Source organism: Tympanuchus pallidicinctus, unplaced genomic scaffold, assembly GCF_026119805.1.
Source record: "Tympanuchus pallidicinctus isolate F22 unplaced genomic scaffold, pur_lepc_1.0 scaffold24, whole genome shotgun sequence".
Classification (NCBI taxonomy): domain Eukaryota; kingdom Metazoa; phylum Chordata; class Aves; order Galliformes; family Phasianidae; genus Tympanuchus; species Tympanuchus pallidicinctus.
Genome location: NW_026294741.1, coordinates 9,110,165 through 9,125,198, shown reverse-complemented (window position 1 = coordinate 9,125,198; position 15,034 = coordinate 9,110,165). Strand labels below are relative to the sequence as shown.

The following is a 15,034-nucleotide window of genomic DNA, read 5'->3' as shown; positions in this document are numbered from 1 at the left end:
TTTTCTCTGGCTCCTCTCGCAGCTGATGGAAACCCTCAGTCCAGATGAGTGACTTGACTCCAGTTTCCAAACTACGCTGTGTTTTTTGCCATACATTCTCCTCACCAATAGCCTCACAAAACCCGTGGAGAGCATCTGGCGTGACAAGCAGTCCCTCAGCACCCTTGCCAAACACAGCTGTTCCTTCCCTGCCATGATGAGGTGACAAATGACATCAGCATGAAGTCCAGGGACCGAGTGGAGGTGACGGTGATGACGTCCCCCTGAGAGCAGGGGTGGGTAAACGCTGCTGGGTCTCCAGCAGGGACTACAGGCCTCTGCTGTTGGCTGTATTTGGAGAAACAGCACCATCTATTTGCAGCACTATTTGATGTGTGCCTTTGCTTGCAGAGAACAAAATGCCTCCTGGCGGAGCCAGGTGCCTGTGACCCATTCTGTGCTGCCCAGTGGGGAAGATGTCACCTCTGAGCTGCTGCCCAGACTTTGCTCTGAGTGTAGGACAGGCAGTGGGAGCTGAGTGATGTGTGCACAGGCAGCAGAGGAGGAAGCAGGCACGAGAGGTCCATGAAGAGGTTAGACAGCTCTGCACTGGGGCCTTCATCTGATTCTTAGCCCTGCCCCTGCTCTCCTCTGCAGGGACATTGGGGCACCCATCCTGAATTCCCCTCCTTCCCCAGCCATACATCTCCCCATAGCAGCCTCAGAGGCCTTGGATAGCAGTAGGCTGTGTGCCCTTCCACCGGTCAGTGTCCTTGGCTTTCTGCAGAGCCTTGAATAGGTGTTGGCATCCCAAAATCCAGGGGGAAGAAAACCAGCCAGCCTACCCATGGCTTTGCTCTGGCTGGGAAAGCTGCTCCCACCGCAGTCTGTCCCCAGGTGGGTGAGAGCAGTGTGCCAGAACCACCTCCCAGCTCTCCCTTTCCAGCTTTACCACAGACTTGGAGGGAATGAGAAAGCTCTGCTCTATTAAACCTGCTGGGAAAAGGAGAGGCATCAGAAGCTCCGGGGCAGCAATCGCTACTTCCTCTTGCTGCTTCTCATCCTGCTTTCTATCAGGCTCAGCCCCTGCTTCTTGATGTCCTCCCGGGTGGGAACCGGGTCGTGGTCTTCATCAACAAAATCAGAGGGAGCTGAGGGAGAAAGCAGAGAGGAGTGGGCTTAGGGGGTTGTGAGGCTTCCTCTGCCATGCCTGCATCCCCAGGGAGAGCCACCAATCTCAGAGGGTTGGTAGCATCTCCAGCACAGGTGTTGCCCGCTGGGTTTTCCCTTCTCAGCATCCCCTGACCCTAACCCTAATCCCCTGGCACCGCAGTGGTTCATCCCTGACACTGCTGGGGCTTCCCATAGAGGGCTGGAGCCATGAGGTGCTGGTCACAGGTCCTGCTTTGATCATAAAAAGGTGGTAAGCAGCTGAAAACTCAACTCCTCCAAGTGTCCCACAGGAGGTGAGGCTTCATAGAGCCAAGCACTGGTCTGTTTTCCCACTCAGGTGATGCTGAAATCCCTTATTTGGCTGATGAAGACACACAGCAACCCCACCCCCTGCCCCAGAGCTGCTCTGCTTGCTTCCTAATAGTGTTCAGCACTCACCCACCCGTTCACCAGCTGCCTTTACTCTTCTCCAGTCCCAAAACCTACCCTCAAAGCCTTGCAGACAGACACAGTTCATGGGTTGGGGTCTGATGGGACAGAGGAAGGCAGCACAGGACACCCAGATGTCCCACAGCCACTGCCCAGCCCTGGGCACATGTCCCTGCTGTGCTCACTTACCTTGCACCCCTGAGCCTATGTCCTCCAAGGGAATCTTCAGGTTCCATGGCTCTCCCGCAGTCGTTTTCTCCATTAAATTCCTGACCTTCACAAAAGTCTGTGAAAGACTTAGAATTAATTGCCAAAGGGAAGGCGGGTGTTAGGACATGAGGAGTGTCCCACCTTGATGTCCCTTGGGAAGAGGACACTCCACAGTGTCCAGCACTATCCCACCCTTTCCCCAGGGTCACCTCCATTCTTCCAGCAGGGAGGACACCTTGGGTTGTGCCACAGAGCCACAAGTGGGGACCCCCAAAGACCAGAGCAAGGACAGAGCATCCAAGCACCTCATTGTCCTCATCAGGGCTGTAGCTGTGGGCAGGCAGGGAGCTCACGCGCTGGGCCAGGTGCTGCAGCTTCTGCCTGCAGTGCTGCAGCTTCTCATCCACCCCTTTGAACTCGACGGTGAGATCCTGCAGGTAGAGAGAAAGACAACCACGATGGGGACAGCGAGTTGCTTTGGGTGATGGTGGCTGCACCAAGTGCCACAGTGATGCGCTGCAGCAGTGAATGCTCATCCCCGGAGGTGTGCAAGGCCAGGCTGGATGGGGCCCTGAGCAGCCTGAGCTGGTGGAGCACACTCAATCCATGGCAGGAGGGTTGGAACTGGATGGCCTTCGAGATCCCCTCCAACCCATCCTGTGGTAGTAAGAAATGATTCTTGCCATGGGTCTTGCATTGGGGAGAGGACACACGGTGGAGACAGGCAGGAGCAGCTGGTGGCACTGTGTCCCCAGCTTCTCTGCACACCCCATACCTGCTCAGGCACGTTGATGCCATGCAGACGGACAATGAGGTTGTCGAGGCCGTTCTCAAACTGCAGCAGCAGCTCCTGGTTCCTCACATACTGGGCTCGTGCCTGCTCCAGCCGGGCCTCCTCCTGCTGCAGGCGCACCCGTAGCTCTGCCTCCAGCTTCCTGCAGCTGCCCAGACCCACACACGTCCCTCTGGGTGTCCATGTGCAGACATACCCCAATGTGCTGTACAGGCTGCCCACGTGGACCCAACACTATGGAGCAGAGCAGGCTCAAGGGCCAGTGATGCCACCTCACAGAGCAGAATGGGAAGAAGGGTCCTGCACGTGCCCAGCAGTGTGCTGGGACTGGGCAGGCTGGGTTTGAGGGGTATCTCCACATCACGGCTTCAGGACCTGCTGCCACCAAGGCTCTGCAGGACCTCATCCATCCCTCCTCGCCTTGCGTCCCTGCTGTCCCAGCTCTGGATGCTGTGCTGGGAGGAGCACCCTACTGAACAAAGCTCCTGATGCAGGAGGACCTATTGGGACATGGACGTCCCCATGCCCAGGTGATAGGAGGATGTGTCAATACTGCCCAGAGCATCTGCATCTGGCTGTGTCCCGAGGCCATGGCAGCACCTGATAGCACTTGGGGGCTGGTGGAACTTCAGCTTGGCGTGCTTCAGCTCCAGTTCCTGCAGCGTGTCCTTCAGTGCCCGCCGCTTCTCCTTGCAGGCTCTGATGTGCTGCTCCAGCTCTGCTGTGGACTTCTGCTGTGCCAGCAGCCTGCTGGTGATGTCCTGCCAAGGGACGGTGCAGGGGCTCAGCCACGAGGACAGAACCTCAGATGAGACCACGAGCAGAGGGCTCAGGTGCTGGCAGAAGGGTTTTGCCCAGGGTGGGTTGTTCCCTTACCCAGACACGGGAGCACTGCACCGCAGCCTTGGCCTTCTCCACCTCCGCCGTCACAAAGGACTCGTGCTCAATCTGTGACCTAGTGGCTTGTAGCTGGGAGCCTGGGTGGGAGGAAGGGCACCAGGGGATGGAACTCTCCTCCTCCCTCCTCAAACCCGAGCCGTAACCCTGTGCACTGCCAAGTACTCACCCAGCGCTGAGTCCTGCATCAGCAGGGAGGGGAAGTCCACAGCCAGGTCATACCTGGCTTGCTGAAAGGACATCCATTGTCACCACTGTGCTGCTTGCACCCACGGAGGGTGGTCCGAGCTGCTGCCCTGCCCCAGCTGCCACCCACTCACCGCTCTTGAGTGCTTTTTGCTTGCCTCCTTGAGCCACAGCCAGTCAGTTTGCACCTTCCGGGCAGACAGGATGCGGTGTCTGTCCTCCTCCTCTGCCAAGAATCGGGTTTCCAGCATGGCCAGGTCCTTCTGGAGCACAGCAGAGCCGGAGAGAAAGGAAAAGTCAAAGCTGGAAGGACCTTTGTGGGCCAGCTGGATTTCTGGGATGGCCAAAGCAGACTGCTGCATAAAGGGGCTGTGTAGGAAAGCAGGAAGGACAGAGGACACGTAGGGCCCAGCCCAGGGCAGCTGACAGCCAGATACAGAGAAGCTATGAAGGCGTCTGCATGCCATGGGCAATCCCAGCTTTTTGCTGAAATAAATTTCTGCAATTTACTCCAGGAAGATGTACTAGCCTGGGCAAATGGGGCGATTCGTGCTAAGCCACTGTGGGGATTTGGGGCATTGGAGAAGGCCCCAAGGCGACCTGGGGCTGTTCTCACCTTGGTAATGTCACTGGCTCTGAGAGCACCCGAAGCCATCAGCTCCCTGTCCTGCACCTCCCCGTGGTACGCCCCAACCATGGTGTACAGCAGCTCCAGATGCAGAAGCAGATAGTCCAGCTCCTGCAGCACAGAGCCATTGCATGTCACCCACTGAGACGTGGGTCAAACAAACCTCCGTGAGACGTCCTCAGCAGAGGAGCAGCCCTGTCACACAGTGGGGACAGTGAGGGGCAGCTCACCTTCTTCAGGACATCCCGCAGTGCCAGGTACAGCGTGGTCACCTTCTGCCCGGCGTGGATTTTCATGTGCATCTTCTCAATGTTGTTCTCCAGCTGGCGAATCATCTACAGAGTGGGACATGGGGTGACCCGGCGTGCTGAGCCTGGGCAGCGCTGGGATTGGGAAGGATCTGTGTACCTGCACTTGCTCCTGGTGCCTCTTGTCATTGATCCTGACATCCAGCAGCTGCTGCAGCTGCCACCGCAGTGCATCCCGAGCCTGGCTCCTCTGCTTCACCTCGTGCAGCAGCATGTTGCAGGCATTCACCCGGTCGAAGATGCTGCTCCGGAGCTTCTCTCGGGCCCCCTGGATGGGCATGCAGGAGCTCGTGGGCTGGACCTGCCTGAACCTCATTCCAGGGCAGAAGTCAGAGGCTTGGGGACTTGGGGACGCTGGGACATGGTAAGTCCCAGGCTGGGCTGAGTGTGGGAGAGCTTTGCCCCAAGCAGCAGAGCAAGGCAGAAGTGGGTGCTGATGGCTTTCCAGAGCCAGGATTCTGCAGGACGCAGAATGCAGACCCAGGACTGAGCGAGCATCAATTAAAATAAATCGATCACACCCCAGATATAGATGCTGGCAGCATGTGATGGCACTGCTCTGCCCTTGCAAGAAACCCCTGGGCAAAGCAGATCCTCTGGGATGCCCTGGCTCCTCCGGCATAGTCCATGGGCATCTAGCTGGGCTGTGACCTTGGGACAGGCAGAGAGAGCATGCTGCTCCCCAGGGTGCAGCCCTGCAGGAGCCCAGCAGACAATGCAGGCAGGACAGCCATAGCTCTGCTGGGGAGCTGCTCAAAGAGCTGGAAGATATTTATACTGATGGCTCCTACAACACAACAAGCATTTCTCATGGGATGGGACCCGTGCAAACCCTAGGTCTCACAGCACCAGCCCTGGGGGGGGGATGCTGGCCCAAGGACTCCTGTGAGCACTTGTTCCCAGCTGCTGCCAGGCAGACCCCTTCCTGTTACCTGCACAGTTTTGCCACACAAGTACTTCTGTGCTCTGCAAAACTCAGACATGATGCGCTGGTCATGCTGCAGGCAGGAGAGAGACAGAGAGATCAGCGTCTGTCAGGGCACCATCACTGCCTACTGCTGCTCTACACGGCTGGCGTTTGCTCCTGGAGGGACCCAGCAGAGGAGCAGGGGGGCATCTGTCAGGAATGGCAGGTACCTTCTGGGCAATGTCCAGTGCATGGATGTCCTCCCGCAACCTCCCGTGCAGCCGGGAAAGCAGATCTTTGTTCTGCCTATGCTTTTCCTCAGACAACTGCCTGGAAAACTTTTTTCCTTGCTCTGCAGGATGTTAAGGAGCCGTTAGTGCCACACCACCCACTGCTGCTGCCCCGCATTGAACACGAGTCCCCTCCTCTGCCCCAGAGGCTTGGGAAATGGGGAAAGGACAGTGGCCAGGCAGAGACATGGGACTCTGGGCCAAATGCTGCTTCCCTAGTGCCTAGGCCCCACTGAGCCCCAGAGGCAACCTGACGCCCCCTTTCTCCAGTCACTGCGCCCACGGGAACAGGAAGCCGCTGCAGATTCTGTCTCCTGTGGGAATGTCACCCATTTCGTTTGAGCTTCACACTGGAGACCAATGTCCAAAGCCACCAAGTCACTACCCCTCAACCAGTGCACGCGTTCCTGCACCCCAGAGCCCCCACGGATTCAGCTCTGCACGGGCTGTCCCTGCAATGCAATGTAAGAGCAGCACCTTGCAAGGCAATGATGTTGCGCAGCTCCTGGATCTGCTGGTTCATGTCTGCCCTGCGGCCCTGCATGGTGCCAGCAGTCCTGCCTGCGGATTCAGAGTGTGTGCGACAGTTGCTGCAGCCCCCGTCTGTTGGAAGCAGTCTGTGACCTCAAACAGAACCAGCACCACGGCTCCTCCAGGCGCTGCACGCCCTGCGCCGGCCTTCTGGCACCCCCTGCTTGCTCACTGCCCCGACAGCTCCAGCACAGCACTCACAGCCCCTTCCCCTCCGCTTCTGCAGGGCGCAAAGCAATTTTAAGCAATTACTGAGCTCTGAGAAGCAGGGACGCAGACTGAGACCACGCTCACCACCCAGTCACCATGACTACGGCAGTTCCAACCTGCCCAGCCCCACCAGGAACCAGGGCACACCCAGAAGGAAGGGCTGCTTTACTGCAGGGGCGTCTCAGCACTGTACAGAGGATGGCTTGGGGCCATCAGATCAGGAAAGATGAGTTATTGCCTGCTAATTGTTCACTGCATTCTTCTTGTCCCCCCTCCCCCCTTGATTCAGCTCCCATTTCTCCCTCGTGAGAAATTCAGAGTCTGTGTGACAATTTTTTGTCTCACCTCAATGCTGCCTGCACAACAGAGATGACTGTTATGATCTGTGTAAGTATCTTTGGAAATCTCTGTTAATTAGCCCTGGAACCGTTACGCTCCTTCTTGAAATGGGCAAAAGTCAAAAATGGAAAGAACAGCTGCCAATACTGGTATTTATTTTGATGCTTACCATCCATTCTTGCTGAAATACAAACATGACAAGAAATGCGAGCATGTTTATAAATAAAATCAATCTCCCTCTACCAGAGAAAATCCTCAGCATTTGATTTGTAGAAAAAGACTATCTGGAAACTGACTTCCTAGCACCAAGCTCATAAATCAGCTTAGATTACGTTTCTGTAACTCGAGGTCCTTAACCTGCAGCCATCCTCCTGCACTCTAAGAGCATAAAACCCAAAGAAATTACACAACTGTGAAATCAAATCAACCAACACGACGCTGCATGAGGTTCTTGCTCAGCATCTCTTTTGCAGATTTATGGATTACATCTTAATTCCAAGTGCCAGGGACAGGTTACATAGCAGCATTTCCATCCTTTTCATAAAGAATGCACAAGAAGACAGGCAGTTAAGGGCTTGCACACATGGAGAAAGTTGCCTGCCTATCCACACAGGTCCAGATCTCCACGTTTAAACTCCTGTCCACCTCACAAGTACATCAATTACACCTCTAAACTTTCCTAGGCAGCATTTAAGCAGGACAGCAAGCTGTCCTTGGGGCAACAGAAAGCATTTTAAAACTGATCAAATGGTTCAAGAATCTCCATCTCATTACCCTTCAGCAAAACGCAGGCTCCACATTGGCAAGTCATCCCAAAACTGCTGAGGAAATTAAATCCAACCTTGCACAAGCTCACGTTCACAGGCTGCAATTTCAAAAATGAAGCCCCTCACTGAGGATCTAGGCTCCTTGTCATCTGACATTTCAAATCCTTCTCTGGCTGACTTCAACTCTCCCCACATCAACTCACAGCATCTGTCAGCGGTACAAAGGAAAAGGTCACATGAAGAGTACAAACCACAGCTCCATTTAATTGTCATAGAAAAGGTAAATTACCAGCAAGGAATGAACAGAGCACAGATTCATGTGAAGCAGAGATCCAGTGGTTGGCCAGCTCACAAATCCCAACTCGCTGTGTATTATCAGCATGAAAACAGGCTCATGAATACCAAAGGCTCCCCTGAAACTCCTGCAGGCTCAGCCTTCAGACACACAGGGCTGTGTACCAGGTATTTTCTTACTGTATTTTTAGTACCTTTCCAGCTTCTGTCCTCTTTTCCCCCTCTTGTTTGAGATTCCCAATTTAAAATTGAAAGCACTCGTTTGGCACAGCTGAAAGAAGCCTTCACAAAGCCACTCAGAGTGCTGGGCCTCGGGAGCCGGCTGGAAATGCTGTGCTAGAAAGAAGCATAGAAAGCCACAGGATAAAGGACAGCTACCACGAGGGAAGGAGGGCCCAACAAAAGCCTGTCTGGCACAACAGCCAGAGGCCACTGCCTGGGAGAGATCCGCTTCATTTCATCCCATGAATGACAACAGCTCAGAAATGCAGCCTATGCCTTCAGCCTCCAAACGCAGCACTGCAGCCAGGGGCAGCTCCTATGCTACAACAAAAATAGTCCTTTCTTTCCGTATCTGTAATACATAAATAGATGATAATTATTATTTCTTTTTTCCCTCACCAATGTAGCTAAATATATTTTATGAATAAATTATTTGGAGAACGTTTTCTCTAAGTTAGCAAGTACTGTTATACCCAGTGATAGGAAATACACAAGAACGGTCCTTTAAATTACTGTAATTATTAGGCAGCCAATTATGGGTGTCTACATCAGTTTTCATGCTGCCAAGAGATCAGCAGACACGACCCACGCTTTGCACTTGCCTGAAAGTGAAAATGTGTCTCTCTTTCCCTCTCCCCACATCCAAACCCCCCTGTGCAGCCTTCCACTCAGCACTGGCAGCTCAAAGCAAACGTGTTTGGCACCCTATCAGTCAAACACCTCCATCAGCAACCCTTAACATTCACCAAAGCTAAACTCCCTATCGAGTCTTAATTCTCATTAGTGCAACTCTGACACCAAAGGTTCCTACAGGCAAATCACCTGTAAACCAAGTGGAAAACGATTAAAAAAATAAAAAACACCAAACCACCGCATGGAAAAATCCCAAAGGGTTCGTGTGTGTCAGAAGGTATTTGGCAGCGAGGGGTTGGAGAAACAAAACAAGAAGGCTCAACAGAAAGGAGTGGCTAATGCCAGTTGTTTGCAGTGCTCCAGAAGGGCTTTTTTGTTATTCAGGGCTTTTTTTTGTTATTCAAGCTTTTCATCTCCTTCCTCCACATCTTTCAGACTGAGCACTTCCAGCGTTCCCTTCCCTTTGGTCTCAGACCGGATCAGCTCGTCAATCTCTCTGAAGCAGCCCGGGTCAATAAGGCACACCTGAAATACACCACAGACCATCAGTCAAGCAATAGTATTTGATTCTCATCAATTTCTCAAGGCCTTTTTAAATTTTCCTTTAAAAACTGTTATTGTTCAGTTACTAAGAAGGACTTGGTTACTTTGAAGAGTTGATAAGCAATCTGTATCAAGTCATCTTCACAAAAGCTTTTGGTTCCAGCACAGTCAGGATTCTGGACACTTGGACAGGTAGGTTTCTAAATTCTTAACTGTTTTTTACCAATACCAAATTTGCTGTACCACAAACTGCTTTTAAAAAGCTAACTATTGCCAAAATACAGGCCAGAACCACCAAATAATTAACAGGAAAATTCCATATATGCAGAGAAACTCATCAACGTGACAGGACAATGACAGCTAAGGGGAACTACACTGTGCTTCTCCTCAACCTGAACCAGCCACCTCTGAGCCACAAAACGACTTCCAATCTCTGTGCACAGAGAACTACCAGAGATCTCTGGTAGCCTTGCAGTTTATCTGAACAACTTCCCCACGTTAATTCTACACTGCACAGGTGAAATCACATATGAAAGCCAAGATCTGCTTTATCACTTACAATTTCTAACTGATCATGAAAGTCTTCGTTCTCAATAACTTTAATCAGTGGCTTGAGCTTCTCTTTCAGTTTTTTCCCCTCCTTTACCGGAAGAATAAATCGTAACCTCATGTGAGCACGTTCAATTTGCATGGTCTCCTTTAACTGTCTGATCACTTCCAGTGCCTGCAGAGACATTCAGAAAAGGATAAAGAGCATTTAAAATGCCACAGAGATCAAAACTTGTCATTTACATCATCATCAGAAGTTGCTCCTACTCATCATTCAGCTTCCAGCCAGTTGAGAAACCCCTGTGACAGCTTTGAACCACAGGGCTTTTTTACTCCTGCAAGAACATCCATAGCAAAACTTCACTTGAAGGCAACACCTCTGAGTGCAAGCTGATTTCTAGGGAATACCAACCTGCTGCTTCGTGCTCTTGTTTGGTTTGACAGAGTAGTGAATATCCTTCATGGCTCTTTCTATAAGGATTACAGTGTATGGCCTCTTTGTCTCAGGGTTCACACATTTGTCAGCCACAATAGTTGCAATGTCCCTAAACATCTGCTCCAGCTGTGTTTGTCGTTCTTTGTCTGATACCTGCAACTCCCCTTTTGACAGAATCTGTAGAGTTAATTAAAAATAAAGAGGTTAATAAATGCCAAACATTTGAGTGAAAAGCCTAACGTGATAAATTTAACAACTGCTGGAAAGTTTTGGTTAGACACCAAGTGCAGAAAAAGAATAAGTGTATCAACCATGACACATGGTGGAAAGATGTCAGGGGAAAAACCCACAGCAGCAGCACTATCTGGCTGCTACGAGCTCTCCCTGAAGCCTCATCTTCTCCAGGCTGAACAAGCCCAACTCCCTCAGCCTGTCTGCATAGGAGCGATGCCCCAGCCCTCTGAGCATCCTTGCAGCTCATCTGTGTCTGCAGAGAACAGTGCATGAAAGCAGTACAGAATAATCAGAACTCTCATCTAAGAGATGTATAAATTTAACACTACACCAAAGAGCTCCATCTTTCAACAGATAAATCATTCTTCTGCATACATCAACACTTCATTCTACGAAAGCCTTCCAGTAACACGCCAACCCACCAGCTCTGCACGCCACGTATATCTCCAAGCTTTTATAAACATATTGCAAAGTGCACAGAACCTACCACTTTACAGATTTCTGTTTGGTCATCTGTTCCAAACGCCCGGACCAGATCTTCCTTCTTTGCCACCTGGCCTTTAGAAACATTGACAAACACTGTGTGGGTCTGCAGGACCTCGTCAATATCCTTCTCCCTAGTGAAGGAAAGCAGCATTAGAAAGGGCTGTGGGATGACAACGAACTCGGGGTGGGGAGGAATGAATCCCATTGCTAAGGGCTAACAGTGGCCCTGGGGCACTGCTGCCAAGGCTGCAGGGAGCAGCTGGGTGGAGGCAGCCGGCTGAGGCAATCCCCGGGCTTCTTCAGACCCACAGCTGTGTCCCCCAGGCACCTTCCCTCTGCAAACTGAGAGCCTTTTCCCCTCGCATCTGAGTCCCACCGGGGACCCCTCCCCTTCACAATGCCCCACGGAGGCCTCCCTCCCTCACAGCCTATCCCACGGGAGCCGCCCTCTCCCTTAAACTTGAACCCACCACGGACTTCCAACCTCCCAGTCTTCACCGGGCGCTTTCCCTTCCTCTCAACGCATGCCTCTCACTGGCGGCTTCCCCTTTCAAACCGGGATCCCCCCACAAAGCCGGCCCTCCCCCTCCAAACAGGGCCCCACGGAAGCCTTCCCCTCCACACCAGTCCCACCGCAGGCTCTCTCTCTCGCAGCAAGGCCCCACGCGAAGCCTCCTCCTCCTCCCCCCCCCCTCACAGCCGGGCTTTCAAGGCACTCACGCTCCGCTGCGCCAGCCCATGACTTTGTTACGGTAACAGGCGATCTCGAAGCGCTTTCCGGCGCGCCGTGCCCGCACCACGGCCACATTGGTGAGGCGGATCTGGTTGGTGGGGGTGAAGATGGACATGGCGGCGGCTCGGCCGGGCTGCGCCCCCGCGTCACTCACGGCGTTTGGGGGGTGGGACTTCCGGTCCGTGCATCTTTTCATTGGTCGCTCTGTCCGCGGCCCCCGCCCAACCGCGCACAGGAAAAAGCCGTCCGATGGGAAACGGGAGAGAGCGGCGGGGGCGGAAGGGAATGGAGGTGGCACATGGCGGGCGGTGGGTGCGCGGGGCTGGAGGGCGGGGTAATTAACTAATTGTGTGGGTGCAGTGGGGTAATGAGTTACGGGCTGGGCTCCTTTAGAGGGGTGTGCTTGGGGTAATTGGCGAAAGGTGATTAGTGTGTGTGTAGGGGGCCCTGAGGGGGGGGTGGGAGGGCAGAGGGTCCAACCCCCAGTGGGGTAATTAGGGGTGGGTGGAGGGACTGACCTTGGAGGGAGGTGGGGGCGTAGATAGGGGCATAGGTGTAGGCATAGGGTCTCCTCATGGGGTTCATGGGTGCGTTGGGTTATGGGAATGGCAGAGCTGCACAGAGGAGTAGTTATTGCAGTATAACTTCAGTGGGGAAATGTGGGGCTGAGGCACGGTGCTTAGGAGCAGGAGGTGCCCCGGCTGGGATCCTCATCCAGAGTTGTGAGGGTGAAACGATGGTGAAGTTTCCAGTTGCTGTGAAATACTCAATCTCTGAGCCTGTAAACAAAAAACAGAAACCAGAATCGTGGGAGGGCTGCAGACATCAGCAGGATGCCACGATCTGTTTCTCATGCAGTAGGTGTTGCAAGTGAGCCTTATTCAGGCTCTTGATTTTTATTCCTATGCAGTAAGTAATTGCAGGGGTTGCACAAACAGCATTCCTGGCTGCAAGATCATGTAGTTGAAATTTAGCGTGAGACAGCCGTAGCCATGGGGTTGGCTGCTGGGAGGGGGGGTGTCTCCTTTTCTAGAGATATTCGAGATCCATCTGGACAGTTCTCTGTACAGCCTGCTGCAGGGAACAGATATGGGGTTGAACTAGGGGAGCTCCTCAGGTCTCCTACAATTCTATGGTTCAAGTCAGTTCATAACAGTCTCAATAGCTATGAATTAAACCTCACCTGTGCTGCCTGGGAAAGCACTTGAGTTTGAATCTAGATTTCAGTCTGTTTTTGAAACTCTATCAAGCCTGTTAGAAGAAGCGTAGTGTCTTGCATGTGCAAGGTCTCTGTTCTGCAGCAGGCTCTCTCAGGATGATTCCCCTCCTTGGAATGTCATTTCCCATCTGCAGAGATCTACATTTGTTGGTTCTGTGTGAAATGAAGGCCAGGAAACTCCAGCTGATGTTTCACAGGGATGTTTTAGGCAGTAGCACTGTACGAATGTTTTCTGCTTTTCTTTGGATCAGAACCTGTCCTAGATCAGAAAAAAACCCAGTATTTCTGTATGATAGCCTAAAATGTTTGCTTGGGTAGGTAGATGGAACTGCATATGTGCTGCTGGGAAGGTGGAGGTTTTTGTTTCAATAGTGGTGGTGTCTTCACCTGAGAGCTGTTTTCTGCAGAGCCTGAGAATAGCTGATGGCATGAGTTTGTGGGAGCAGTATGGTTTTCTTGTTCTAATTTCATCCTGCTTCTGCTACATATGTGGTTTATTCCAGGTTTAGATGTCTCAATGGATACGTGGAATTTTCTCTACACTTGCCTGGTGTCCTTATGGCTGCACAGAATTTACATCTATTCTGTTATGGCTTTTGGGATCAGCCTTTGGATTGCCATTCAGTTCTTCACTACCAAAGCCAAGAGGAAGGTAACTGAGTGCTTAAGTACACTCCTCCGAGAAGAACCCAAAATCTGTGTGTGGAAAGGAGTAGTAGTTACAAGTGAAGGTGACTGTTTGTGCAGCGTGATGTGGTGGGCTCACCTTGGTTCTTGCAAATCCCAGTTGTAGCTTATTTGAAGTTACAACCCCCTGTGTGGATTGTATTGTGTGGATAACTACAACACCTTTGTTCCTCTCATGGCAGAGCAGATCTCAGCTGAGAGCTTCTCACTTTGCTGCAGGGAAGTGCCAGCCTGAGTAGCTCGGTCACAAAGCAAGTTGCTCTGTTTGTGCCCAGTGCATCAGGTTAGTCTTTCCAGTGACCTTAGTGGAAAGACTGAACTGGTTTTAGGATGGGAGTGTTGTTAGCTCATTCAGAATGTTAAAGCCTCCTTATATGCTGGAACGAAGCTCTGTTGCACGAGGTGGGAGGAATTATTTCTTGGCTTCTGACAGATCCCGCTGTTGCTCTGGGGTGTGAGATGAGTTTGCAGAGTGGCCCAGTTCAATTAAGTAGTCAGTTAGGCTTTTTTTTTTTCCTGTGAGAGTATAAAGCTAGAATACTGTAATTATTGCATTTGCTTAATGCTGAGAAGCTGGATGCTGGCTTTGTATTTTAAATGCTTTTGGGCAAGTAGGCTGAATGACACTTTGAAAAGGGATTGAATGACACACAATGTTCTTTTTTTTTTTTTTCCATAGGATGAAAATTCCAATGGGAATCCATTGTCTTCTGAGGTAGCAGAGGGCAAACTAGTCAATGGATATGCTGCTCTGCAGCCAAAGGAGGTCTATGTTGCTGGAGTGAAGATTTTCTATGGGTCTCAGACTGGCACAGCAAAGGTATAAGTTACTGCTTTTTCACCTCTGAAGTTGAGATTCGAGTATGTTGTTTGCCTCGAAGACACTGAGTAAAAATCTGAAAGCTTATTGGAAAGCTCATTAGGAAGTAGTGCCTGATGTGAAAGCTGACTCAAAACTACAGAACAGGAAGACAAGTGTTCTCTTTGTAAGCAGGGCGTGTAGTAGAGAGGTTAATTGTTGAGCTTAGGACTTCTCTTAGAATATACTCTTAATTTGCTAGCAGATATTTCCTGTAGACAGAAGTGCTGTTCTGGGTACTTAGTCAAAAATGCTAATTTGCGTGTATGTAAAATTGTTAGCTATTAGCCTTTATGTAAGTGAGAGTGAGAGGAGGTGTGTTGTGACAGATGCTTCAAGGGAGTCAGTCTTTGCTTTGTCTTATGACCAGAATGAAGCCTTTGAGCAGTTAACCTGCTCCCACTTCAATGTGATGAAGCTCAGGCGCTTTGTTTGCATCCCAGGGGCCTCCCAAATAGAGCTGCCTGTAATCTGTTCCTGTTTGTTCAGGCA

General features: G+C 51.6%; 3 protein-coding genes across 10 annotated transcripts in view; 1 reads left to right on the top strand and 2 right to left on the bottom strand.

Annotated features, from left to right (window-relative positions):
- Nucleotides 1–882: 882 nt before the first annotated feature.
- On the bottom strand, nt 883–7,777 carry CCDC183 (coiled-coil domain containing 183). Of its 6 annotated transcripts, XM_052688832.1 has the most exons (14): nt 6,278–7,777; nt 5,741–5,862; nt 5,536–5,601; nt 4,704–4,871; nt 4,526–4,630; nt 4,284–4,406; nt 3,802–3,930; nt 3,651–3,711; nt 3,461–3,561; nt 3,185–3,345; nt 2,567–2,732; nt 2,097–2,222; nt 1,771–1,867; nt 883–1,130 (listed from the first exon to the last, which is right to left on the bottom strand). In XM_052688832.1, the coding sequence occupies exons 1-14, from the start codon at nt 6,342–6,344 to the stop codon at nt 1,018–1,020; spliced, it is 1,605 nt and encodes a 534-aa protein (XP_052544792.1). In that variant the 5' UTR covers nt 6,345–7,777; the 3' UTR covers nt 883–1,017. The 6 variants fall into 6 exon arrangements, with proteins under 6 accessions (XP_052544792.1, XP_052544788.1, XP_052544787.1 ...); XM_052688828.1 differs by lacking the exons at nt 5,536–5,601; nt 5,741–5,862; nt 6,278–7,777 and having other exon boundaries at nt 4,704–5,511; XM_052688831.1 differs by lacking the exons at nt 883–1,130; nt 1,771–1,867 and having other exon boundaries at nt 2,102–2,448; nt 5,741–7,777.
- A 109-nt stretch (nt 7,778–7,886) lies between these two features.
- Nucleotides 7,887–11,941, bottom strand: SBDS (SBDS ribosome maturation factor). The gene is made up of 5 exons (XM_052688835.1): nt 11,765–11,941; nt 11,046–11,175; nt 10,301–10,501; nt 9,899–10,063; nt 7,887–9,321 (listed from the first exon to the last, which is right to left on the bottom strand). Exons 1-5 carry the CDS (start codon nt 11,890–11,892, stop codon nt 9,193–9,195), a joined length of 753 nt encoding a protein of 250 aa, XP_052544795.1. The 5' UTR covers nt 11,893–11,941; the 3' UTR covers nt 7,887–9,192.
- Nucleotides 11,942–12,003: 62 nt separating this feature from the next.
- LOC128083354 (S-adenosyl-L-methionine-dependent tRNA 4-demethylwyosine synthase TYW1-like) overlaps nt 12,004–15,034 on the top strand; it is a 76,855-nt gene continuing 73,824 nt past the window's right edge. For 2 of the 3 annotated variants that reach the window (XM_052688486.1, XM_052688488.1), the window contains exons 1-3: nt 12,009–12,085; nt 13,500–13,648; nt 14,363–14,503. In XM_052688486.1, the coding sequence (XP_052544446.1) occupies nt 12,076–12,085; nt 13,500–13,648; nt 14,363–14,503 (300 nt within the window). In that variant the 5' untranslated portion in view covers nt 12,009–12,075. Of the gene's footprint in view, nt 12,086–13,499; nt 13,649–14,362; nt 14,504–15,034 lie in introns of all 3 variants that reach the window. The other variant, XM_052688487.1, reaches the window with a different exon arrangement.

Coding starts and splice junctions, on each gene's coding strand:
- CCDC183 (XM_052688827.1), bottom strand. CDS start 5,225: ATGCCGGAGGAGCCAGGGCATCCCAGAGGATCTGCTTTGCCCAGGGGT. Junction 3,562..3,650: donor GATGCAGGACTCAGCGCTGG/GTGAGTACTTGG, acceptor CCTCCCACCCAG/GCTCCCAGCTACAAGCCACT. Junction 2,733..3,184: donor CAGCCCCCAAGTGCTATCAG/GTGCTGCCATGG, acceptor GGGTCTGGGCAG/CTGCAGGAAGCTGGAGGCAG.
- SBDS (XM_052688835.1), bottom strand. CDS start 11,892: ATGTCCATCTTCACCCCCACCAACCAGATCCGCCTCACCAATGTGGCC. Junction 11,176..11,764: donor ATGGGCTGGCGCAGCGGAGC/GTGAGTGCCTTG, acceptor TTCCTTCACTAG/GGAGAAGGATATTGACGAGG. Junction 10,064..10,300: donor ACAAGAGCACGAAGCAGCAG/GTTGGTATTCCC, acceptor ATGTCTCTGCAG/GCACTGGAAGTGATCAGACA.